Source organism: Rhodnius prolixus, unplaced genomic scaffold (assembly GCF_049639745.1).
Source record: "Rhodnius prolixus isolate KJV_2025 unplaced genomic scaffold, Rpr scaffold_7, whole genome shotgun sequence".
In the NCBI taxonomy this organism is placed as follows: domain Eukaryota; kingdom Metazoa; phylum Arthropoda; class Insecta; order Hemiptera; family Reduviidae; genus Rhodnius; species Rhodnius prolixus.
In genome coordinates, this window is record NW_027411582.1 from 33,240,168 (window position 1) to 33,265,342 (window position 25,175).

The window sequence follows — 25,175 nt, forward strand, 5'->3', positions numbered from 1 at the left end:
GGAATTTCGAACGACCGGATAGGCATTCAACTTTAAAAGTGATTTGTACCTGCTCGTAAAGTTAGGCTGCGCTGAAGGCGCTAAACATGTTTCTTCACCTCCAATTTCCCGTACGAATCTTACATCTTAGTAAAAGATGATAGAGAAAACCTCTGCATGGATACTGGGGCTTGACCCTCAGAGATGGGAGCTCAGGGCTCCAGGTATCGAGAAGTCAGCAGATTAGGATAAGAAAACCACGACCCTGGATACCCTTACACAAACGATAATTCGGACAAATCGTCAGAGAAATGAATGAGCACATTTACACATTTAGTAGATAAGCAGTTAGCATACTAAATATATAGTTTTTTTAATGTTAGAAAGTCCTCTAGACTCTAGAGGAAAGTAGAATTTCACGTATCACAGATTAAATGGAAGAATATCACAGATGAACCATTATAAATACTTATATCTATTTTCAACCCTTTCTTTAGTTTATTCTTTAAAAGCTAGGACGGATCTTTTCAATATAAACTGACTCGTTCAGGGAGTGGTGCACTCTGCATACAGCTTACCGATCATTGTAACCTGGATAATTCACTTTTGCGAGTTAATAAACATCACAGCAACTCGTTTGGAGGAAGCTAGACCAGTGTAGCAATATTGGATAGAGCAGAATCGAGATAGACGAGCATGGAAAGTTCAATGAGCGACCTGAGCTCGCAAATACTTTTGAGTTATCAAAATTTAAATTAGTTGTTCAAGTAATTTAGGGTTAATAATTAGCTAATTCTGTTAATAATCTCTTCTCTGCCTAATATTAAAACATGGGTTGATAAATTTAGAACGAAGAAGTAAATATACATACAGATTAGTGGTGTTGACTTGGCCCTCTCGCTACACTAACACCACATAACAACAACATAACTTGGTTAATGGATTTTTGTTTATGTTGTAACCTCTTCCTTTAAATACCCTGGCAAGAGAAACATCACTTTTCTCCCTCGCAAAAGATTTACATCTGTGCCAGCTATCTTTCTTTCAAATTCAGAATGACGTGCACGAAGGTTGCATGTTAAATTCTAACTTAATCACATGTAGGTCATCTATCGGATTTCTATCTTTTTTTTCCTGTTTATGTTGGCTGTCAAGATAAAAAATAATTAGAGTTACAAATATAAAAATTCACATCAACACATTTTTTTGAAGATGTAATATTCTGGTCAAAATTTTGGGATTAGTTAACAAAAAAATTACTTAATTTTTTTTAATGTAAGTATCTGAGGTGCTGACAACCATGCTTTTCTAATGCTCTTCCGGTCTTAAGTCAGTGTTCTCTCGTTACAGACACACCTGTCCACAGAGGCTAGTGGGTATCCTTGTATGTCCTATGATATTCTTAAACAAGAACCCTTTCGCTCAAAACAAACAAGGCAGAACGTGGATATAGTATGGAGGGTATCCCGTGGAACTTCGCCAGAGTCAGTGGGATCGCTGAGTTCTAGTTGCCTAACGACCATCAAGATGCCTCTCGAACATTTGTAGTAGGTATATAAAACTAGAAACTCAACTCTTAACACCCAGTCCCACTAAAACTTGGCGTCACACTTCAACCGTCACGAAAATGAAGGAAGAATTTTGGTGGTGGTGAGAACGGTCACTTCAATCATAAATCTCTTTGATTAACCTTTCGTTTATTGAGCAATTTTCTATAAATGATAGAGATCTGCCCTCCGCAGTGGCACTCTTGGATTATTTTTTTTCTTTCAAGCTGCGCCTTGAATGCTACTTACATCTGTGAATCAGATCAAGTTCGTTCCATTATTGCTCAGAATCCTGTTCGAACCTACTCAATCTCACGCACGAATTCTTTACTTTATATAATGTAACAGAAAGAGAACTTAGCAAGACAACGTAGACAAATTTATTTAAGGAGATATATATAAGTTTAGAATTATTAGGATGTCACATGGCGAAAGAAAGATTAGGGTAAATATTATTTCTGTGTTGTGCACAGTGTAAAATAAACTAACCAGTGCTTAGTGGTGGTGAAGTAGAGAACTGCAATATTCGATTATTTACATTCAGTTTGTATTCATCTGAGTTGTCAGAGAGTAAATGAAATAAAAGTGAGAAGCACCGTACAACCATTTCTGTTTTGTTTATCTTGCTAGCTATACTATCTATACATACTCCTGGGAGTTACCTCGCCTTAGGCTATCCTCATCCAAACTAACAGACTTAGTAAGGTTTCTTATTTTCTCTTTAATATGGTTAACGGTTTGTTTTATATGTGTGCAGTTTAAACATTACTCGCCATGACACGTCTTTGTTAAACTTTGTTTTATTCACACACAAAGAGAAAGAGAAAATCTTTTCTCGGTCTAAGGGCATCCACCTACCACATAACATCCTAATGTTATATCCTAGCTTTAGTGGCCAGCTTTGATTTGAATTAATTTCTCAACTATAAAAATTAATTAAGTTAATGAACTTTTAAATAAGTACAGTGATTTAATTTTCTATTACTCCCTTAAAAGGCAAATATTAATTGTAATTTCCATTTTACATAAAAGATGCTGAAATTCGCCAGCCCTTTCCACGATTTACCATGAAGTTGCCTTTACGCAATGGGGCGAAATCTCTTGTACGATGGGGATAAAGATGAGAAATGATATTTTTTCTCACTTATCGTGCGTTGATGAATGGCCTAAGTTGGAGAAGGAAGGCTGTACCCGGAGAAACCCGTAAGGATATTACTGTATTATTTTATCTAATCTTACAAAAATTATTAAAATTCATAATTTACAGGCAAGTTCTTTGTAATATCTTTCGTTTTTGCTTTTTTGTTTGTGATCTTATCCACACCCAGACAGTTTGGTGAAAACCATTTTTGGGGGGCTCAGGGGATCTCAAAAGAGAGATTTCTGGCGATATTGAAACGATCGCATTACTTCCTTATGTAGCAAGAAAATGTACAAAAAAATTCAAATCGCAAGTTGATAAAATAGACTTTCTCAGTTCCCTTTTATGTTTGGAGGGACGAAAGCACTAGATTTTTCCCCGTCATAATGTATATTAAAAAAAGACGAAAACAAAATAAGGCAGCTTGGCAACAATAATTATCAGAACACTTTTAGTACATTCTATATCGGTCGGTGTATGTTTGAAGTTTGACAAGGCTGTAATGTTTAGGCCCAGCTTATTTAAAAAACAAAGATTGTTTGCTGGTGGTGAAGCAAGAGTTGGCTTGTCACATTCATGTGTAATAGGATACGGCATGTATTAGTTAGACAAACATACACAGATGTTTCATGTACCTAATTTTTACTAGGGTTTCCTATTGCGGTCTCTAGTCTAGTCTTTACCACCCACTAACTTTCCTTGCATTTCTATCACTCCACCCCATTACCTCCTTCGTACTTCTTATTTATATCAGTTTGGAACACGTCAAGTTACTTCCTTAGTTTGTACTTCCTCTATTTACTACTCCAACCAGATATAAATATATCAACTTTTTATTAACCAAAATGTTCTATAAGTGCACCAGGGTAGTTTTTCGGGGTTGAAACTCTCCTTAAAAATGTAAAAAAAGTACAATTTTCTACTATTCACTATAGATAAATTAATTTTTGCTTAGACTACTTCATATTTAGGGAATTCTAGCTCGAGTACAGGAATAATTTGCTTACTCTCCTACATCTGTATAGAAATATGAATCCATTCGTTGTGTGCATTCTAAACATAATTCTCTAATCTTAAAATAGGATATTAGATAAGATCCTATGGTAGTTGGCCAACCACTATCCTACCGCTACCCTAGGAAATCTGTTGGAGAACCCCACTTGACCTGCTATTTGAAGAGGGACTGCTGGAAAAGCTTGGAGGTACTTGTTTTTCCTCTTCAAAGTCCGAATGCTCTGCCATACACTCCCTTAACAGGGAATATGCAATACCTATAGTGCAATTACTTCTTCTTTCTGTCAAATCCGCCCAAAATATCCATTGATATGCCGCTTATGCGATGTAGTGTGGCTCATCAAGAGGTCCCTACGTTCGACCGAATGACCGGCCTTGGAGTATTGCCATAACAAGTTTAGGCTAGTGGCTAATAATAATTCTGAATTTAAAGAAAATTCTTATACTGGAAGAAGCCCTTCACTGGAAATTGCAAATAAGATTTTCTAGTTAATAGACAGCATGTACTTAGACATAAATCTATAACTTTTGTTTCTATAAAAAATTGTTTTTGATGTAGTTCTGGAAGGTTTCCTTTAACATTGGTATTTCAGTTTAAAATATAGTCCATTTAACTTAGGATTTTAAATGATAGTTGCAAGAAGAACCGGATTTTCTTTTTCTTACTCTCAAAAGAGATAGAATTGCGAGCTTGTCAAATTGAGTTTTCTCCGGAAACCATTATTTGAGGAGCAAAGAGTAGGAATTAAAATATTGTCCGATAATAATGGCTATCCGAAACCCATCAAAACTGGAAGTGCTTCCTTTTTCAAAAATGGCGACAAGGATTTTCTTTTTGCTTCGTAGACTATTTATCCAATTGAACATTTATCTATCGCTTCATTTGTGTTTTCTCAGGAAATTGCAGATGCAACCTTAAACTTCATTTTTGAAGTGTACCCCTCTTCATAGAATACTCATGTATTCTATAGTTTTGCTGTCATTACAGAATTTGGTGAAGATACGAGCATTGCTGGAACTCCAATATTAATAACGCCGGTTAGGATAATCTTTCGGTAATTTTCCTTCTGGCAGCTCAATATAAATTTTCCACTTTATTCTCATTAATGGCACATCAGTCAGAGCGGGGGCTGAGAACTTTTGTAGTTGATGCTGAATGAATACTAATTAATTTTTAATGCAAAGGTTCATTACACATGTTTGGGCTTAGGAAAAATAACTTCCTTCAAACTCTAGAAAGGTCAGGTAGTATTATTTACTCACATTCGGAAAATCGCAGTATTATTACTTTCTGATAATGGATATCAGAGAAGTTTTTTGGTAGGAAATTAAATTTGACAGAACTGTAAGTCTTAGGTTAATTTACTTTTAGCTTGTCATATTTAATCTTATTAAAAATTTCGATGTTTTCCTTGATCTTGAGCCGTAGTATATTTTGAAATTGGAGTGCACATGGTAATGGCGGTGGATGAAAAACTGTCTTCCAAGCTAAGAAGCTGGGCTGTTATTCATTAAATTTCTAACGATAGGATAGTCATTCAACTTTAAAAGTGATTTGTACCTGCTCGTAAAGTTAAGCTGCGCTGAAGGCGCTAAACATGTTTCTTCACCTCGAATTTGAGCTGGAATGAACCAGAAAATTGGAGGAAGTATTTTCTAGTCAGTGTTCCAGGTCATTCGGGAAATGAGGAATAGCTTGGTCTTTGACTCGCTGCTAATTACTGCTGATGTTGAAGATCTAATCAAGATGAAGAACCTTCCTTAAGAACGGGAAGTGCTGTCTACAATAGAGTTGACTAAACAGGCTTCCAGCTGTCTCCATATTATCAGATCAACTTCAAAGGACTAACTCTGAGCTGAAAGATTTTGAATTAGATACTATTTCTGAGCGAAACTCACCTAAGCTGGTCCTATGATTTAACGCCGATGGATCAGCCCAAGAAGAAATAGAATAAAGAAAAAAATTAAATAATATTAATCTTTATCAGCTCTAAAGCCACAATAGTGAAACCTAGCCAGTGAACAATAAGGTTAGCAATTTTTTGAAATGCAGTAGCTCAATCAGTGATCATATAGATTCGTGGTTCTTAAGTTGTTTTAAATTGATTTTCAGAAAGTATGGGTTTCTGGAGATTGAAGGATCCAAAGAGGGCTCTCCGAAGCTTCAATAACTACACCATTTAAGAGAATGATTACGCATCAAGGAATGTTAGGATTATGGAGCACACTTTACTTCTGACTTTACGATCACGAAATAGCGGTAAAGTAAGTGGAGTGCCTAAAGGAAGCTTTAGAACGTCTGTCTTCGTATTTGACGAGAGCCAATTCGTTGCATAATTTCAATGATTACCTTGCCAGTCATCCTACCGCTTTGAAGTTTCAGAAAGCACTTCTTGAAATTGTTTTATGTTCTCCAATAGTACTGCTATCTGAGCACTTGTACTCGAGTCCTATAGCATCAGAAAATCACTTAGACCTGACGCCACAAAAGCTGCTTTACTGTAGACTGTGAATAGCCGATCCGATTTACAAGGAATGGAACAGGTATGCTAAGTTCAAGAAGTATCGTTAGAATAATTTCTGTTTTTAATGAAATCATGAAAAAATAAACGAAAATATATCTTACAGTTGCTTTATCGTCTGAATCTAACTGACATAATTCCTTGCAGGACTGAGTAAAGCCTATTCTTGTTCTTTACAAGATATTAGGTTCAAAGTGTCCTTTCAGCTAGACGTTGGCTCTGATACCTTCCTACTTTGTGAAGAAATACTTTCACAAAAAAATGACAAAATATTAGTAAAATACTACTTCTGTTTAAATGTTCTAAATAATAAATGAATATTAACATAAAATATAATTAAACACATAGTTTAATAATATTTTATTAACTATTACAATATGTACAACCTAGTAAATTAAATAAATACAATTTTAATAAAGATTTATAATAACGAGATCAATCTTTTTTATTACATTGATCGCAGAGGAGGTCATGAGGCGGTGGTAGAACCACTGAATTGAAACCAAAACTAGGCGTAGCGTAAAACGGACAACTTCTGAAACGAAATAATAAAACAATTTTAGTTTTCTATAATTTAAATATATATGTAGTTTATAATTTATCAATTTCAATTATAAAGTATTTATAGGCTTAATTACAATGGGAAAAAAAGTGGTCGAACTTGATGAGTTGGTAGGAAACCTGATGTAGCGATAGCCAGAACTCATGTTGGTAGAACATCGTGAGTTAACCACGTACCACTCAACCTGTGACTGGATCAAGGGAGAAAAACTATTGGCTTTAATGCTAAATCTCTTTTAAAGAGCTGTAAATTTCTGGGATAAACTTATTTTTCTTTGAAAAATCCCCAAAAGATCAATTTTCCTGAGAAAAGGCTCCAAATAAGTGATAGGTATTTAGGTGGGCATAAAAAGGTTAAAGAAAATTATGGAAAAACTTAAATTACTTTAGGTTGACCCTTAATTCACGGTCAAAACCTAGCCTCAGAAGCGAAAACTCCAATGGGAGACATATGTTACCTCCTGCAATGCTATTAGTGGCTACCATCTGGTTTGACTACCTAGATTAAATTTAAGATTTTTCAAGGATCAAACCTTTTAAAATCATCAAGATGTTACACCTTTCACCTCCCAATAAAGAAGGAATTGTGACTCTGTAGTCAATTAGCTTCCCAATACACGGTAAACAGTTAACAAGAATAGAAATACATGAACAAAATGAACTCAGCAATATTTAAGAAAGTTTTCGTAGCATATCCAGACATCATTTATCAACTAAATGATACATGAGAGTTAGCAAGTACGAAGGATTTTATAAGGATGTACAAGATCTCATAAGTCTAGTTATCTATAGTTTTACACTAAAAAAAAAATCTATTTTTGATACTAACGAATGTACTGAAGAGAACTGTGAAGGTACACATGACTTAAAATAGTGAGGAAATGGTGGTGCCGAAGGCAAGATCGGCGGTGGAAGCGGTGGCGGTGGTATAATTCTGGAAGAAGCTTGATGAGCTACCGGCGGTGAAAATGCTGAACTTCCTACAAGACGTATCGGTTCGTCTTCTTCCTTGATTCCGTCTGTGATAAAAACAGAATAGTTTTATAGCCGTTCTAACCAATAATAAGACACTTAATGTATTGTTTTTACCCTTGATAGTATCCAGGCAGTTATCTATGGCGCTCAACAAAGATTCATCACATCTGCTGAAGACCAATTCCAGTACTGAACGCTTCCTATCTGGACAAAGTTTCATCAGAAGATCAAGACTAGCTTTCCTTTTGGCTCGATTTTCATCCACCTCAGTTCCGCTAACTGGTCCTGCTACGCTCTCTGCTACAATTATATAAAATCTAATAATAGTTATTAAAAAAAATGGAAACTTAAAACGTAATTTAATATCTAACCAAAACTTTGCCTCTTCTAAGTACAAGGAAGGTTACATGTTACTGATATTATCATACAGCAATATGAAAGAGAAATGTAGAAAGCTCTAGTAAGAGCAATTGTTATAGAAATTATTGCTGTGAAAGAAAAACGGTAGTTTCCAATGAAAAGCCGTAGTTTCACGTTAAAAATAAAACTATTGTTACATATAGGCCAGATTAGCAACATCTTATCTGAAATCAGTGGACATTCTCTCTAAAAAGAATTGTTATTAGGTTTGACGCTTTAAGTACTCTTGGTTAAATGTGCGATTTCAAGAAATTGCAAATAATATAAGTAGTGGATATTTTTGATTTAATGTATTCATACATAAGTAAAAGTTACTTAAAGTAACTGAACAGTTTTTATAGCAATAAACGGCAGAATTACCTGTTTTATCTTCAACAGAATTTGAGCGTAACGCTGATAAAATAGGGCCTGGAGGTAGGTACTTAAATTTTTTCCCAGTGACTGCAGTGCTTAAACCCAATGCTAGGCTATCTTCAGCAGCTTGTTGTCGTTTCAGCGCTACCTAATTTCAGCAAAGTAACATTGAACATAAAATTATATAACTAGAAAACCAAGTTTATCTTTATTTACTAAGGTTTTTTTATTTTTCAAAAAATCATTTAAATAATCTACAGCTTTTTACCGCGAGATGTACGAATTCAAAAAAAATTATAATGTAAATAGTAAACAAGCTTTGAAAAATATTATTTAAGAGTTAAGGGAAAAAGAGTAGAGGATAGTTCTCTCAAAATCTAAAAAATACATTCTTTAAATTGAGATTTTAATGCGGTGTAGAGCGTAGAGTTCTAACTCTAGGTGGGAAAACTTGAGAAAAAATAGATTGTGGAAAATTTGCCAGTTAGCAGAACTTACTTCCGACAATAAATCGGAAATTCAGGGATCATTCAAAATTAAAATTCAAGTCATAAGACTTTTAGCGTAAATTTAAGCTTTGAATTCCCCTAAGACATCTTTTTTTTATATAAATTTGAGAGGAGAGTTAAGTTTGTTTGAGTGGTCTGCTCAATTCATCAATGTAAAATTGTGAACAGTTCAACGTTGAATTCGTTTTAGCTTCTACCTAATGTCTGGAATATGTTTTTGGACAAAACTAGATAATTTGAAGACGTATTTCAATCTCTGAGTGTTTGTTAGTTTTTAATACACTACAATTTTACAACTTTGGACTTGATTTACAAATTAAACTCTAAACTTTTGTTTGAATTTGTAATTTGAGTATGTAATTTTTTAATTACAGAGTAGGGACAGTTTTAGGGGGAGTTGGAATTTTAAGAGTTCAAAGTAAATTCAAGAGTTCTCATCTCCTTTTTGTGGTCACCTGTTTAGCCATGACTCGCTGTCGCTCCGCGATGAGTCCACACTTCGGACAATCACAGTTACCAAACGGACAGTCCTTCTTATGCCCTTTTAACCAGGCAATATAACCATGATTCCGACAGCGGGCACATTTTGGCCTTCGCTGGCCACTGGCTGTGTCTTCTTTACTTGCCACAAACGTGGAAGGCTTCATTCTGTTTAAAAAGGAAGGAGAGTTTATTGAAAAATAAAAAAAAAGGCATTATGAAAGGAATTGTAAAGGATAACTTACCGTTGTAAGATCCAGAAGTTCAAAAATTCTGTTTTGTTTCTTTTTTTGATGAAGAGGAAACAAACGAAATCCCACTAAGATTTTGAACAGTTTTATCAATCACTTAACGCGTATACTTGAGTACATCTTTAAAGCTCCCCTTGACGAGTTTATCACTAGAGCTGTGGGTTGATTTTATCCTGTGGGGAGATCTCAAGTAGGTGTTGCCAAAGCTGTGTGGAAGCCACGCCTATCTCATCTTCTATTGGATGCTGTACACATTCCCAGACGAAGTGTAGCAGGTCTGTAGTACATCATGCCCCTTACCAAAGCCGACATATTTTTTTTTTTTTGTTCTATTAAACAAATTAAAAGCGGAAACTAGCAAAAGCTAATATTTAATCTATTTTTTTTACTTTCTCTCATTAAAAAAAGGAAGTAAATCATGCGATCGTTTTTCTTGTAAAGTATGTCGATAGTTTATTAATTGATAAACTAAATCCAAAATAACCCCATATTATGTTTCCAATAGAACAATCCATAATACCTCAACATACCATTCATCAAAAATTTTGATATCATTACGCTTTCTCACGCATCCTCAATCATCTTTTACTCTTCCTGGCAACCCATTCGACGTCCTTAGGCCACAGCATTTCCTCGAGGTGGTCAATAATTAAATTAAATATTACTTTTGGGTAATGATTCCTCTCTCGTCTCTGATGTCAGCTGATTTACTTGTGTACATTCTATTTTCTAAAAAAACGACATCCAAAAATGTTTATTATTTTACATATTCTTAAAAATTAATAAAAGTAGGACCGGTTATGTAATTTAATTTGGACAAGTTTGTGTGTAAAGCTTCCCTTCTTTCTAAACAGCAATTTACTGACGCCAAAAGTGAAGTAGTCGCCTATTTTTTCAGGTGAAGGCTCAGCATTGTTACTTTGCCGTAGACGGGTGCGGAAGCTCACACTTTAATTTTTTTAGCATTTTTTCTAACAAATAAAAAGTAGCTACACTCGCGATTCGAACTAAGATCTACCACTTACAAATGCACGCCTCATTACCACTTAATCAATACCCGTCACCCGTCCCAATTTATTATTTTATTAACGGTCAGTACTAATTATCGATTTTAATTTCTGTAATAAAATAGCAATGATGATCCGATATTTCCTTTCTAATATAATACTGATTAAAATATGACAAAAAATGTATAATGATTTAAAAAGAAACAAATAGGAACCATTCTGTTTAAAAAAGCGGAATCATCATTTTCTACTTGGTGGAATGTTAATAATAATTATTATTTCGTCATCCAAACCACCTTTGTTAATTATCTTTATCTATTGCTAAGTTTATCTCTGTATTGTAAACAAAGTGAGAGAGAAACCTGTTTGTTAGGTATGTATTTTTTTTTGATAAGTCATACAAACTGATGATTGACCTTCCCTGATGTATAAATAATACGTCATTTAAATTCTTTCGTTAATTATTTATTTAATATTGTGCATCTTTGGCCTAATTTTTTTAAAAATATTCTTCTTGCCAGTGCCGCAGACAGGTAGGTAATCCTTCGCTTGCTAATCCGACTACTTAGGACCCATTCTGCTCACATTTACTTGTTTAAATGTTTTTTGAAACACTAGTAAGCATTCTGTCTAGTGACATTTTGCACACAGAACGGCCATTCATCACTTTTAGGCTTCTCTAGTTATGTTTTCCCAAAACAATCCAAACATTTTTCTGTATTTTTTCCTCTTAATTATCTAATTTCTCTCTGGAAACTGTATTAGCGACCGTATTTCATATTGCCGTATTAAATTATAAATTATTAAATAATTCCTCTTTTATTTACTCTATTTTTAACTTCGTAGATACAACTCCCTCTTTTTCAACCTATTTCCTTTGTAATTGTGAAATACACAAAGTAGCAAGTACTAATCTGCACGGGGTTTTTAGCCTGGGACACCTAAACAGGCTGATGTGGAAGTCACTCAGGCAGTCATTGAAGTTTCAGCGGTTGTTCCGAGAAGTATCCTGCATTTCAAACCTTTGGAGCAATTAGAATAATGGGGTTGTTACTTTGGTCAGCATGCGTCAGATAAGTTTATCCCACTAACCTCTGCTCGCATACGTAAATGGCAGATCCAAGCATTGCTATTAGTAATGGGTTGGACTATACCAGGCTGAGTGTCCTCATTTAACTTAAACGTAAAGTTGGGTTTTTCAGGGAAGATGCATCCATCAAGTGTTTCTCATGAATCCCTCTCCAGAGTTCTAAGACTAACTTTGCAGTCAAATAGGTGCCTCTTAAGGAGAATCCAGGCAACAAAGTCACCTAAAAAAGTTACAGGATATTAGCAAATGTCCTGTGTCTTTTTTCAACTCTTCAATAATCGCGATATACTTTTTTACTTTGCAAATCACAATCAATCTGGTAGTACTAACATTAATTCTTTTTTTATTGTTAAATATCGTGATTTATCTATATATTCTGGATGTAAGACACAAGTGCATGATGTATCTTAATTGAAAAATTAGGGGCTGCATTTGCACTCGGCTTGAACGGTACAAAAACGACAGTCGCCGGCTCTTCACTGGTATCCCTAGAATCCGGCATCGTTCCAAAGCTCTTTCTACCCTGACCAGCTGGTGTAAGTCATGCCACCCGTACTTCTAAGAGAGTACTGTTATTGTTATCAGCAGGAGCTCAGGTATAGTTGTAGTAATAACAGAATACCAAACCCACCAGGCACTAGACGGAGCGCGCGATTTCCATAGAGGTACAGCTTAGTCACAATGTGGATCTTGCATGCCCATAGGATGGTCTTTATCATGCCTAATTCAAGTACAAGATAATTTTCGTTATTTTTATCTTTGCTATTATTACCTTCATCAATTTGGGTAAACCAAAAAATCCGCTAGATCGTTGAGGTGTAACCTAACTAGCAAATAACTCATTATGTGACGAGAAACGTAAACATAAAAACGCAATTTAGAGTGTTTGAAATAATATCTTAAGAATAGAAACAGATTTACTGTTACTTGAATGAAACAAATTTTTAAACTTATTCTTAAAGTAACACCAAGCAAAAATATTCCCGCTCAATAAATTTAAGGTTAGACCTTTACATTAAAAGGTAACAATAATTAGTTACAGATGATTTATTATTAAAAACCATGTGGGTTATCACGTACATCAACTAGGGATTACCTAATAAATAGTTTGTTAAATTGTAATTTACTGAAGCTAAGCATGTAAAAGCACAGATCTTATTATTATCTTCCTTGTGAAATAGTCATTTTTTTTTCTTATAATTTACGACATGGAACCAGTTATAAAGGTAATAAACATTACATGAATGTTATTAGTGATGTTAAAAAAAAATCTCCAGAAAGTTTGACAAAATGAATTAACGGTGATTGTTTTCTTAGGAAGGCAATTTGAAAAATCGTCTAGATAAATTAGAAAATCAACTTCTAGCACTCCATGCAACTTTGGCCAAAAAGAAGAAGTTCGCTATTGCAAGCCAAGTAAATGACTGCAGTGACTCTGAGAAGAAGCTGAAAAAAGGCCAAAGGCAGCCGGTGAGTTAAATGTAGTTCTTCAACTTCAAAATTTGAAAAATAGTCGCGCGAAAATCAACATTTTAGTCCTATTGGTTACTTTAAACATTACTGGCTTCCTAAACTATTCTACAGACCTCACTGACCAACCTCGGAAATGAGTTATAAAAGCTCGTTGACAGATAAGATCTAAGAATGTACGAACTCGACTCTTGAGCAGCCTCAGGCTAACAGGCTCTCTGTGAGATTATTAATACTTTTCTGTAAGGATGTTTGACTTTGGACCAGACTTTGCCTTTTCGCCCAAAACACATTTGGGAAAAAGCACCACCAGAAGCCTCCTAAAATGAACATCCATCCTGCTTATAAAAATAATTTCAATCAATAGCAGTTGGTCTTTATTTATCTGCGTGCACCAGTAGAGCTAAAATTAGATAGTGCGAAAGATTTCGCTCTAACAATTTTTTCGAACTCTGAATTGTAGCAACACAATTGTCAGTAAAATTACAGTGGATATAATACCGTCTAATCCTGTAAAAAGACACTTAAAAGAACAGCCAAACTACTTATTCTCTCTTAGAAGTGTCCTCAGTCAAATTGTAGTAGTTCCGGTTGTAAGATTTTAATTACTAACTTTCTGTCAGCGCCCATGGATGTACCTTCAAGAAATATGAAGGTTAGCCTTCCTGCGATTGTTCGTTTTAGAACAGTTATACATCACATATGTACATTTACACAAGAATTATATAGTTATTTGGCAAATTTAACAAAACACCTAGCAAATGGTATGTACACTTATGTACATAACTCAGAAATCCGTGAATATGTAACTTGCTCACTTACGTCTATATATTATTTATAAAAAATATTTAAATAAATGGCACTAACAAAAACTTAAATTATATGAACTAAATGTAATTGCTTACTTGTTAGGTTCATGAAATAAAGGTAGTGCGATCCAGATATCAAAAAACATCTGAAAAGCGATTAACATGTAACGAAGAATTATATAATTATCTGGCAAATTTAACTAAACACATAGCAAATGGTATGTACAAAAATGTTTAAATGGTTAGTGATGTGGTCCAAAAATTTAGTAATGAATTTAAAAATTATGTGCATCTTTTGTTTTTGTTTTAGGAAGTAATGCTGTGCGGAAGTTGGCCGATCTCAGTCAGCAATCAGAAAGTCCTTCAATCAAAACTATACTCCTGCCTAGAGAATATTTCTATAATTTATCACCAGTTAGTTTTATTTTCAGTTAAATCTGGATATTTGTGAGTGTTTTCCTATAATAAGCAATCCCACATTGTATGGGATTTTCCATCTATCCAATTTTGGTAAAAAATTAACATTTTGCCTTTAGACTATATTTAATATCATTGAAGCATGTTTGTGAAAATTCGTAGCCGATAGTTAGACACTAACCCATTAATTAACGGATATTTTAAATAAAACCAATCTAAAAACACGTTTTCACAATTAAAAGCAAATTATTTTTCAATAAAGGAAATTCAATCATTCATTAAATTTGTAGGAACTAAAGGAAGTCGATGCTAATTTTGCTTTGGAAGTATCGGGTGGTGAGAACCCCATGTTAAAATTATGTAAGGTAAAGTTTGCTAAAATTCAAATATGGTGTGGCCAAAATCTACCGTCTAGCCGTTTGTACCTTTTAACTTCTGATTTTTACAGAAATTTTCTAAAGATTCAACGTCAAGAGGATGTGAATGCGGCAAGTGGAAACGCACACCCCTAGGCATAAATCAAGCTGCCACAGTGGGCACGGTAAAAGCTTAATAACAATTAGTTGTAATTGTAATGATTTATAGTTTAGATGGAGAGTGAGAAGAGAAAAGTCGAATCAATTAAGAGTGGGAACCTGTATGAGGCTCTTACTGTCTAAACCGGTGTTTCCCAACGTGGGGCCCACGCCCCCCAGGGGGGCAATTTGATAGTTAAGGGGGGCAATTCGAAAATGGACTCGACACGACTTTAACCCTTTCGCTCCGGGCCATTTAAATGCAATGCAAGATATCGGTGCCAAATTTAACAAAAAAACCAAATTCTTAAATAATTGCGGTAAATAATTATTAGGTATAATTTCGTTTGACGAGACCAAAATATCAACTGGGTGATTGGCGTCGTCAAGTAAACTTCGTCCGGGGTTCACCGCGGAGCGTGAACGTGGAGACTTGAGACTGAAGCTAACCAAATTGGAACCTAATATAAAATCTCTATGCAGCAAGCATCAAGCGCAAGGATCTTACTAAATTAATATAGAAAAATCTGTATTAAAATTGTTTAAATTTAATACAACTCTACGGAAGTGCCAAAAAATCAAACATCAACCGACTTCAGACCTTACAATCAAAAATTCTAAGAACAATAGTTAACGCTCCCTTCTACGTCTCCAATCATACTATACACTCTGATCTCAATATTCCTCTCGTTTCTGAAATAGCCAAATCATCCAGTCTCAAAGGCCTTCCTATATTTTTCAACTCCTTAAGTTTAAATCCTCCATCCATTCCCGTAACACTAGATCTCGCTCATCTGATCTCTATATTCCCTCTCACCGTACCTTATCCTTTGACAAGTCCTTCCTAATACGTGCTACCTCTCTCTGGAACTCCTTGCCTTCATCTGTCCGCCATGCTCCTACCCTATCCATCTTTAAATCCCGTCTATTCAGTTATCTACTTTCTATTCAGCTTCCTCCAAAATTCTAATTATTTTAATTTATTTCCTTAATTTCTGCTGTTTTATTATTTTATTTTTACTTTCATTTTCACTTATTATATTTTCACTTTTGTAAATACTTATTTATTTATTTAATTTCTGTATAATCACAGGCCAAACTGTTAAGGCCTCTATTTGTTCCTGTATTTATTCTTAGGGGACAATTGTCCCAGAATAATAAATTTCTTTTCTATTTCTAAAGTAATTTCTACTCCCCAGAGTTCAGGAAGGATACTGATAAATGAAAACCTTAGAAAGAGAAGTTTAACTAAAATAAGTATATTATAGGAATGAGGTTGAATTTAGTACGATAAATGAATTTAAGGAGAGGACTTAAATTCAATTCCATTACTAACTATAAGCTTAGTGGTACTCACGCATTTTAGGCGCATGTCAAGTATACAATTTGGTAAATAAGCGAATGTATTTCATGATGACCTAGAGTTTTGCCTAACAGTTTGCTAAACTATATAGTTACACACATCAAGTACCACATTTAGCTCTATGTGAGGCTGAGATCCCTGAAGAACTTTTAATTGCATTACTTTTTACAATACCTTTATTTCAATTATTTATGTCTATAGGTACAAATGAAGAAATCGCCAGCTTGTAGGCCTGATTTTAATTCGGAGAAACGTACTGAGAGAGACATGGCAGTTTTGGAAATGGTAAAACTTTCTAGAAGATTTTTGCATGACTTCTCATCACATTTTTAAATTTCCAGGACCAATTTTAAACTAATACTAAATAGACTATAGTCTATATAGTAAAAAGATGCTTCTAAAAAAAGTGCTCCATCATTCAGTAAAAGTAAATAGAGGCTCCTTTGGAGATGGCCAATGTTCCGCCTTTTCAAGTCAATAGGACAAGTCCCCTTCCTTAAATCTTCCACTGACAAAATTTACTTAAGGGAATTTTCACTAACATTAATCACATTATTAATGAAAGGAAAATGCGAAAAACCTGAGAAAAATCGTACTAGCCATTTACAAGAAACTGTCAGAAAAGGGCAAACAATTATGCCCATGGCTGAACTGGTATTGTATTTTGGAGGGAAGTGTACCCTCTTTCGTCCCTTCTCTTTCTCTCAGATGTGACCTTAGTTTTATTATTAAATATAGTTATCGAGGGACAGACAGAAGAGGATTCATAATGGTATTTTCAAAACTGATTTCCAGAGATATATCTTATTCGTAACAAAATTAATTCAGCTACCTTAAGTAACTAAGTATTGAGGTATTGAATAAGTATTTGTTTCTATAAGATTGTACGAAAAATTACCTAAACTGGACTATTATCGTAAATATTCTAAATTTAAGTTATTTTCGTGAACAGCTCTGTCAAAAATAATTTCTGTGTATCAATATTCCTTATTCGTGAATTCAGGAAGTACAAGTGGAACGCAATAAAAGAGAGGATGCTGAGAAATTAATAGCTCAATTGGAACTAGAACTGGAAAGCATGGTATACTATTTTTACATAACTATGTATATAAAAATCTTTGTATACTAATGTTTATAAAAATATGTATAAAATAGCTTTATTATTTTATTTAAATAGAAGTGAATGATAATAATATATTTCAGGGAGACAAAATGAAGAGAGTGTTGCAGATGAAAAATAAGAGCACAAAAATCGAAGAGAAGTCAAAACCACATAAACATAAATTGATGAGGGATCGGGAACAACAAGCGGAAGAACCTCAAACCGTGAGCAATTTCTGTATCACTTTATCCTATTCTGTTTTTATTTTACTAAAAAAAAAAATCTGTTTATTTTTTTAGGAATCTATGAAAGATTTGGCCATAAATGAGAGCGAATTTAAAGAAGACTTATCAGGCAAAGATAGTCCACAAAAAAGACTGAACAAAGAAAAGAAAACCTTAGAAAGGGCTGTTCAACTAGATGAAGAAAGTATTTCTATTCCTTTGAGTTCTGAAAGGATTCAGGGAAAAGAAAAGAAAACCTTAGAAAAGGCTGTTCAACTAGATGGAGAAAGTATTTCTACTCCCTTGAGTTCTGAAAGGATTCAGGGAAAAGAAAAGAAAACCTTAGAAAGAGCTGTTCAACTAGATGGAGAAAGTATTTCTACTCCCTTGAGTTCTGAAAGGATTCTTGGAAAAGAAAGAAAGGAAAAAGGAAAAGGGGAAAGAAAGGAAAAAGGAAAAGGGGAAAGAAAGGAAAGAGAAGAAAATATACCTACTTCCCGGAGTACAGATAGGATTCTAAGGAAAAAGAAGGAAAACTTACTAAGAGATGTTCAAGAAGACGAAAAAAGTGTTTTTACTTCCCTCAGTTCAGAAAAGGTATTGGGAATGAAAGAGAAAACTTTAGAAAGACATGTACAACAAGAAGAAAGTATTTCTACTCCCTCCAGTCCGGTAAACAACCAAGAACTGGAGAAGAAGGTGAATCTAATCAATGAGAACCTAATAGCTGAGAAACAGATTCAGACGGAGTACAAGAAGCGGGCAGATGCTGCTGAACGGGCACTCACAGAATTGCAAGCTAAGAAGTAAAAAAAAATACAAAATATTATTTCTCTCTTAGAACTATCTCTTACTGCAATAAGTAATGAATTTTGTTGTGGAATTCTACTCAAATCAATTCCTAAAATTATCCTGGTTTTTATTTTATGTATTGAAATGACAAATTTATTGGAAATTCGTTTGTTAACTGTCCACGATAACTGATCAATAATTTTAAACAAAATTATTATTTCCTTCATGGATTAATCGCCGAGTAAAACCTTCTGTTAAATCGCAAGAATAAAGTTATTCTTTGCAAACGGGCCAAAAACTTCTTTACCAACTTATTAGAAGGCGATTCAAATTGGTAACGGAGCTAAAAAGACTTAACATACAACTCTGTAATCAAATCCATGTGGGCGTACGGACTAGAACTGTGGGGCTCAACCAAACTGACAAAACATTCAAACAAATTTCAATCAAAGATTCTACGATAAAACTTGACTCTAGATATCTATCTCAAAATTCTTTTTTTAAAGCAGCCTCGCCAAAGAAAAAAAGTACACCAGAAATACTGTACTACAATGTTGCCCTAATCGTTTCGTGCAGTTTCTTGCGGTTGCTGACATTTCCAACAATCCTCGAAGTCGACTGAGCCGCCGGTGGCCATGAGATTTCCTTTGGGGCTGATCAGTTGAGAGTGTTACCAGTGAGTAGTAGGTTCTCTTCTCCTGCTATTTAAGTCTGACTGTTCTCTTCACCCGAATTACTTATTTTGGACTTGAAGCCCATTGTAATGTACACACATTCATACAAGTACACTTCTAGCGATTGTAAATAACTAATAAAAAAGAACTGGGGTAAAAATGGGTTCACTTATAACGGTGACACGCATATTATTCACGCCAATTTCTAAAAAGTTTAACTTTTCGAACTATTCGCGAAAGCATTTTTGAAGGAAAAACAGGTTTGAGAAATCAGTATCATTGCACCAAGAGAGAGAGTCTTAGAGAGAGTTACCACCTGATTTTGGGCATAAAATATGTCTTCCCATATTTAAATTATCAATAATTATAGTAACCAATTTAATCTTATACTGTTTTTTTCTTAAACTGCCAATACACATACACGATTATTTGAAATGTTCTGAGTTTTTTAGAGTTTCAGGGATGCTGAGAATGAAGCCCATACAAAAGAGATAATGGAAATGAAAAAATTATGCGACCAATTAGAATTGACTAAGAATAAATTACAACAAAATATGTCTTTGGAAGTACAAAAGCTGACAGAAAAAAATCAAGCGAAGTAGGTCTTAGTTTTATTCATGTTTATCTTAAGTTAGTTTTCATCTAAAGGTAGCAGCATCCTAGCATTTTCTAAAGTGCTGTTGCACTAAAAAAATATTGAATGGAGGCTAGAATTCCATATTTGAAGGAAATCATTCATTGACATGGGTTAAAAAAAGATGCTTTATGTGGAAAACATCAACAAATATTTTACTTAAACTGTAGTTAGTTTTTCATTTAAATTTTATTTAATTTTAATCCATAAATTTACGCCTATAGGCGCCCATAAGCAGCGGGATGATATTCCCGGGTTTTCCACACTATTCCTTTTTTAGATATAGCCAGTTTATTCTGTTATTCCATATAATAAGAGTATAATAAGACAATTATAAAATAAAATGTTAACAATAAGAGTGAATGAACTACTAAGACCCTCAGGCCTATGGAGGAAGAACACGGAAGCATAACTAACTTAAAGACTCTTAAATAAAACCCTTATAAAAACTACTCATTATATGTTACAGGGTGCATGAGCTTACCGAAAAATTGAAAACGCTCAATCAAACTATAGAAAAATGCGAAGATAAAATCCAAAAATTGGTCCATGAAAATAAAGCAATATGCAATGACATGAAAGAAGTGAGAAACCAGTTAGTAAACAAACTAAAAAAAATAATTATTCTGCTTAATATAGGAAATAATTTTGTTTAAGTATTTATACCAAAAATTAGGATCTCCTTTTTGGAAAGATTTTATTGGAGGTTTAGAAAGAGAGAGAGAGAGAGACTGATCAATCTCCTTTTTATAGAATCATCAACGGTAATGTCAAATTTGTAGATTGTTATTGTACACAAAATCTAAGTTTATACCTCAGTGAGCAATGGTTCGCCCAATGGACCTGCGTTCAAAGCTTAAAATGTGTACAACTATTGGTTTCAATATATAACGAAATTTAATCTCTAGCTCGACAATCCATTAATGTAAACACATAAGATACGTACATACTTTGTACATAAAAGACACGAACAGAAAGCCATGATTGATCTCCTTGAGAGAAGATCTTTTTAGTTCTAGCCTTTGACAGCAGCAGATTCAATACCTAAAAGTAGAGGCAAAGAAGCCAAATTCATTGCGACCTAAATAAAAGCTATTATGGTTCTCATGTAAATATATTATGGCTACTGTAATGGTTACTGCATAAACATAAACATCTTGTGAATTATTAAATGTGCTTTTGTGTGCTAATGAGCTGAAGTTTGTCTGTGGTTCCGCTAAATCCTAATATTTACACACATCAACTATCTCTGCAAGCCCTATGTGTACTCGTATGATCACCTGAGGTATTAGTATTGAGTGTTGTTTGTGTTGTTAGACTGGGATACCCGCAGGGACGCCAAGATCCCTGAAGAAGTGGCTAGTCCACTTCCCCCTACGGGGATGATCAAAAGTAATTCTAGTTTCAATTTAAAAAAATTATCTGCTGCCTCTTTTAAGTGAAATAGAAATTTGGGATAGTGTAAAATAGTTTCCATCATTGTACGTACATCTAAGTGGAAGACACATTTCTCTATTACACAGAAAAGGTTGAAGATTCATCCTCAACCATTGAATATGAATTAAAATACAAAATTAACCAAAAATAATACTAACAAGCTCGCTATGTCTTATAATTTGACCGTTCCCCATATTGCCAGAAGAATTGGCAATACCTTGTAAGAAGCTGGATATCAACCTACATAATTTACAAAAATATTCTTAGTTATTAATATTACGAATGACAACTAGTTTTTCAGCAGTATTTAAAGGGTTTTCTAGCCTGAAAGGTTAATACTTTCCGAACATTGTATTGCTTAGATATTTTTATATTTCAGAAAAAAAGAAAAACTACAAAATATTAATCAAATGGAAAAAGAAAATATAACTTATAGAAAAACTGTAGAAGTACAAGTGAGTTTTTAATTATAATAATCCCATAATATTTTTTGCTGGTCATTTTTAAATTAAAATTGACGTTAATTTTATAGAATGGGGTTATTGATGATCTAAAAAAGAAACTGGACCAGTCAGACTCAGATTTGAAACTCATAGAAAAAGAGAAAAACGATATTCAAGCACAACTTAAGGAAAAAGTTGAAAATATTTCTTCCTTAGAGTAAGACTATCAACATTGTTAACTTATTATTTACTATATTAATTTGGGATTACAATTCGAACAACCAATCATCTTCCAAAATTTGGAATTAAACTTATTGCAATTTAATTCTTAACTAGTATAAATATAAAATAAGAACTTCTTATTACACTGTAAATAACACTTAAGAGATGAGCGTAGCCTCGATCTGCTCAAGACGTTCAGTTGAATTTTCTTGAGTAAATTGGTTCAATTAAATTAATTCAATTCCGTTTTTTGAGTTACATTAGATACAAACATGTACACACATTCCAGAACTACTTACTTCTTATACAAAAGGTGAAAATAAGTATACAAATTAATCCTTCCTTATTGTAGAGCAGAACTGTCCGCTAGCAAAGATCTAATCAAGATCAAAGATACCATGTTGAATGATCAATTGGACACTATTAAGACTATCAAATCTAATTCAGAAATAAGTAAAGAGGAATTACTTCATCAACAGGAACAGAATGCTAACTATGTCGCCAACATCAAGGTTAGAATATAATTTATTGTATATTTGATCCTATTAACGAGAAAATATAAGAGGATGTGTCCAGAAGTCCTCTTTTAAATCCTTAAACGAATTTTTTGTGCAAACTCTAGTAATTAAAATGATGTCAGCGAATATAGAGTTCTATAGGAGTAAATATGGAGTTATTAACTGTTTAATCAGTTACTTATGTAAAATCCATAACCTTGTTCCACTATTTATTTAGGATACATAATGTATGCATGCTGGAATTGCAGCACTTGGAAGAGGTGAACACAAAACTTAGAGAAAGAATTACTCAATCAGAAGAGAACCTAAGAAAGGCTAACTCACACAAAGCAAACCATGAAAAGAATATAATCATTCTAAAGAAACTGGAAAAAGAAGTAATTAAATTTATTTTGTTGTATTTATTGTAATTTTTAATTTTAGTGAGGCACGTACCACGACAGTGTGCGATTAGAGATTAATTGTTATTAATGATCGTAGTGAAAAGCTATATTTTCCTATATTTTATTTAAGTCTGTCTCTCCAAATCAAACCTTTTCCTTCAAATGTTGCGAAGTCTGTTCAAAGACTTGACTAAGCAGTCGTTGAAGTTAATCTTTTTTGTTAAATTAGTTTTTATGTTGAATAGGGTTCTTTCTTTGATTTTCGTGAACCTTCTCTTTCTTTAGGGTTATTTATGGCCTTTGGCACAAAGTTGTTGCTAGCTCTAAATGATTGTACAAATGACATTCACCTAATTGTAACTTCAGTAGAGTATTATCTCCACAAGGATTATACTCCTCTTGTTTAGCCACTTTCAGTCTGTCTCATTGAAAGCACTCATCCGTGCCGAAGCAGATAACATAGAAAGACGAGTTCTCATATTCTTAATCCAACAAACCAGAGTTCAAAACACGAACAAAAATAAGATTATGTAGTGAGCACTTATGTACGTGTAATCTTTTGCCATAATGAAAAAAAACTAAAAATATCTTTTATGCTTATAGATATGTGATCAGCAGAAACAGTGGCATATGAACATGGCTAAAATATGCAAAGAAAAGGACGATGCTGTACGCACAGCCAGGTAACCATTATTTTTTTGTTTCCTTTTTAAATTTCTTAGTTTGTATCCATAAAAGATGGTTCAATAAAGAAAATAAAGCATCATTTTAGTTTTTATACATCCTCCATCCACAGATTCGCTTCAAAAAAACTTGTACAATCAGTAAATGATTATGAATCGCAGATAAAAGCACAAAAACAAGTCGCAGAGTTGTTAAAGTGTTCTTTGAATGAAAAAGAGAAAAAATTAGATATAGCAAATCAACAGGTAAGATAGTTAATAATATTTTTTGGAATACAAAAGAGTATTCCTGCCCAAATAGGTTGGAAGTGTTTCAGCAACTGAGCTGAAAGCAATGGGCTGCAGCAGCAGCAAGGTGGGGTTTTTAGGCCGTTTTTAATTGTTATTTAGGTTTAGGTATGGTTTTTTGTTTTGTCTTTTTTTTGGCATTGGCTCCAGCTTCGTCTAGGTGCTTATCACTAGAATATCACTCACTCTCCATTCTTACTTATAAATACATTCGCTTCACACATTCATCATTCTACTATATACCGCTATTTACATAAAATCTTACAACTAATGGATGGATCAGTACTCTATATTCCTGCCATCCTTATAGCTTAACCGAAATTAAAATCACGTAATCCTTCTCTAATCATTTTCTTCCATTCATTCTAATCGGCTATAACTTTTAGATACATTCATATTTCTTTGCTAGCACTGCTATAGATTTAAGCACATAGATGTTGGGTGGAGAATATTATGTCTTCGTAGCCAAATGGTGCATCTAAATATCTGTATATGTCGTCAAACATTCGTTTCCTTTCTACCACATAACGTGGACATACAATGATTATATGTTTGAAATCCTCCTCTTCATTGCAATCTACGCAAAGAGGAGAGAGGACCTTTTTGTTGATCCTATGAAGGTACGATCCGCACACCGCGTTGTTCGCTTTCAGCCTGCTTATTGTCGTAACAACCCATTTATTAGTGACAGTTCCCTTAAACCATGGTTGTCTAGGTAACTGATCTACCATAGTTTTATAGAATCTCCCTTTATTACCATTACTGTAATCTGTCTGCCATTTTTGTAGTGCTGCTTTTGCAATTATACACTTGATATCGGTGTGTGGTAATTTATAATTAACCATTACCCCCACTATTGGTATGGTTTCTTGTTAGTTTAGATACATAAAAATAAATTATTTTTAAATTTCTTTCTATTTAACATTTCCTTATTTCTGTTAGATCGAAGTGTTGAACGCGCAAGTTTGGAAATCCAACCAAATGTCAGAACATGTGCGTACAGATTTACGATGTAAATTGAAAAAGGCTTGCGAAGTCTATACGGACTTATTGGAAGACTGTTGCACAAACACAGAAGGGTGAATGGAAAACTTGATTTATTTCTTTTCTCTTAAGTTTTTGTGTCCAAAAAATTTATTTCTTACATTATGTTTTATTTATATCTTCTTTTATTTGTACTTTTTGTTTTTTATTAGCTGATCTTCACAATTCATTCAATTTTTTTTGATTAAAACAGCAAAACACTAAATCGTAGTAATTTTATAACTTAGTGGTAAACATTTTAAAATTAAAACTGATAGACTAATATTTAGCAAAATGTTGTGTAATGTCTATATAAATTGTATAACGG

The 25,175-nt window shown here is 33.8% G+C and overlaps 3 protein-coding genes and 1 long non-coding RNA gene across 10 annotated transcripts in view; 2 read left to right on the forward strand and 2 right to left on the reverse strand.

Moving 5' to 3' along the window:
* Positions 1 to 6,159, reverse strand: part of LOC141447474 (alpha-amylase 1-like) — a 24,505-nt gene extending 18,346 nt beyond the window's left edge. Inside the window, exon 1 of one of the 2 annotated variants that reach the window (XM_074115062.1) lies at positions 6,032 to 6,159. In XM_074115062.1, the coding sequence (XP_073971163.1) occupies positions 6,032 to 6,043 (12 nt within the window). In that variant the 5' untranslated portion in view covers positions 6,044 to 6,159. Of the gene's footprint in view, positions 1 to 850; positions 984 to 6,031 lie in introns of those variants that run through there. The other variant, XM_074115064.1, reaches the window with a different exon arrangement.
* On the forward strand, positions 2,101 to 6,485 carry LOC141447483 (uncharacterized). Of its 3 annotated transcripts, XR_012454365.1 has the most exons (5): positions 2,244 to 2,466; positions 2,559 to 2,729; positions 5,342 to 5,711; positions 5,795 to 6,225; positions 6,351 to 6,485. It is a non-coding gene; the product is annotated as an uncharacterized lncRNA (long non-coding RNA). The 3 variants fall into 3 exon arrangements; XR_012454366.1 differs by lacking the exon at positions 2,244 to 2,466 and adding an exon at positions 2,101 to 2,226 and having other exon boundaries at positions 2,559 to 5,711; XR_012454364.1 differs by having other exon boundaries at positions 2,559 to 5,711.
* LOC141447478 (doublesex- and mab-3-related transcription factor dmd-4-like) lies at positions 6,315 to 12,758 on the reverse strand. 2 transcript variants are annotated; one of them, XM_074115070.1, is made up of 8 exons: positions 12,623 to 12,758; positions 9,748 to 10,482; positions 9,478 to 9,670; positions 8,520 to 8,661; positions 7,854 to 8,039; positions 7,594 to 7,783; positions 6,656 to 6,738; positions 6,315 to 6,451 (listed from the first exon to the last, which is right to left on the reverse strand). In XM_074115070.1, exons 3-8 carry the CDS (start codon positions 9,667 to 9,669, stop codon positions 6,393 to 6,395), a joined length of 852 nt encoding a protein of 283 aa, XP_073971171.1. In that variant the 5' UTR covers position 9,670; positions 9,748 to 10,482; positions 12,623 to 12,758; the 3' UTR covers positions 6,315 to 6,392. The 2 variants fall into 2 exon arrangements, with proteins under 2 accessions (XP_073971171.1, XP_073971172.1); XM_074115071.1 differs by lacking the exons at positions 6,315 to 6,451; positions 12,623 to 12,758 and having other exon boundaries at positions 6,491 to 6,738; positions 9,748 to 11,310.
* Positions 12,759 to 12,935: 177 nt separating this feature from the next.
* Positions 12,936 to 25,087, forward strand: LOC141447472 (uncharacterized). 3 transcript variants are annotated; one of them, XM_074115049.1, is made up of 19 exons: positions 12,936 to 13,076; positions 13,168 to 13,320; positions 14,233 to 14,347; positions 14,440 to 14,543; positions 14,837 to 14,911; positions 14,995 to 15,087; positions 16,626 to 16,709; positions 17,428 to 17,505; positions 17,628 to 17,750; positions 17,826 to 18,556; positions 19,677 to 19,814; positions 20,320 to 20,445; positions 21,667 to 21,742; positions 21,820 to 21,947; positions 22,305 to 22,464; positions 22,719 to 22,847; positions 23,457 to 23,536; positions 23,650 to 23,782; positions 24,767 to 25,087. In XM_074115049.1, the coding sequence occupies exons 1-19, from the start codon at positions 13,059 to 13,061 to the stop codon at positions 24,905 to 24,907; spliced, it is 2,685 nt and encodes an 894-aa protein (XP_073971150.1). In that variant the 5' UTR covers positions 12,936 to 13,058; the 3' UTR covers positions 24,908 to 25,087. The 3 variants fall into 3 exon arrangements, 2 of the variants coding, with proteins under 2 accessions (XP_073971150.1, XP_073971151.1); XM_074115050.1 differs by lacking the exon at positions 17,428 to 17,505; XR_012454358.1 differs by lacking the exons at positions 23,650 to 23,782; positions 24,767 to 25,087 and having other exon boundaries at positions 22,688 to 22,847; positions 23,457 to 23,526.
* The last annotated feature ends 88 nt before the right edge of the window (positions 25,088 to 25,175 follow it).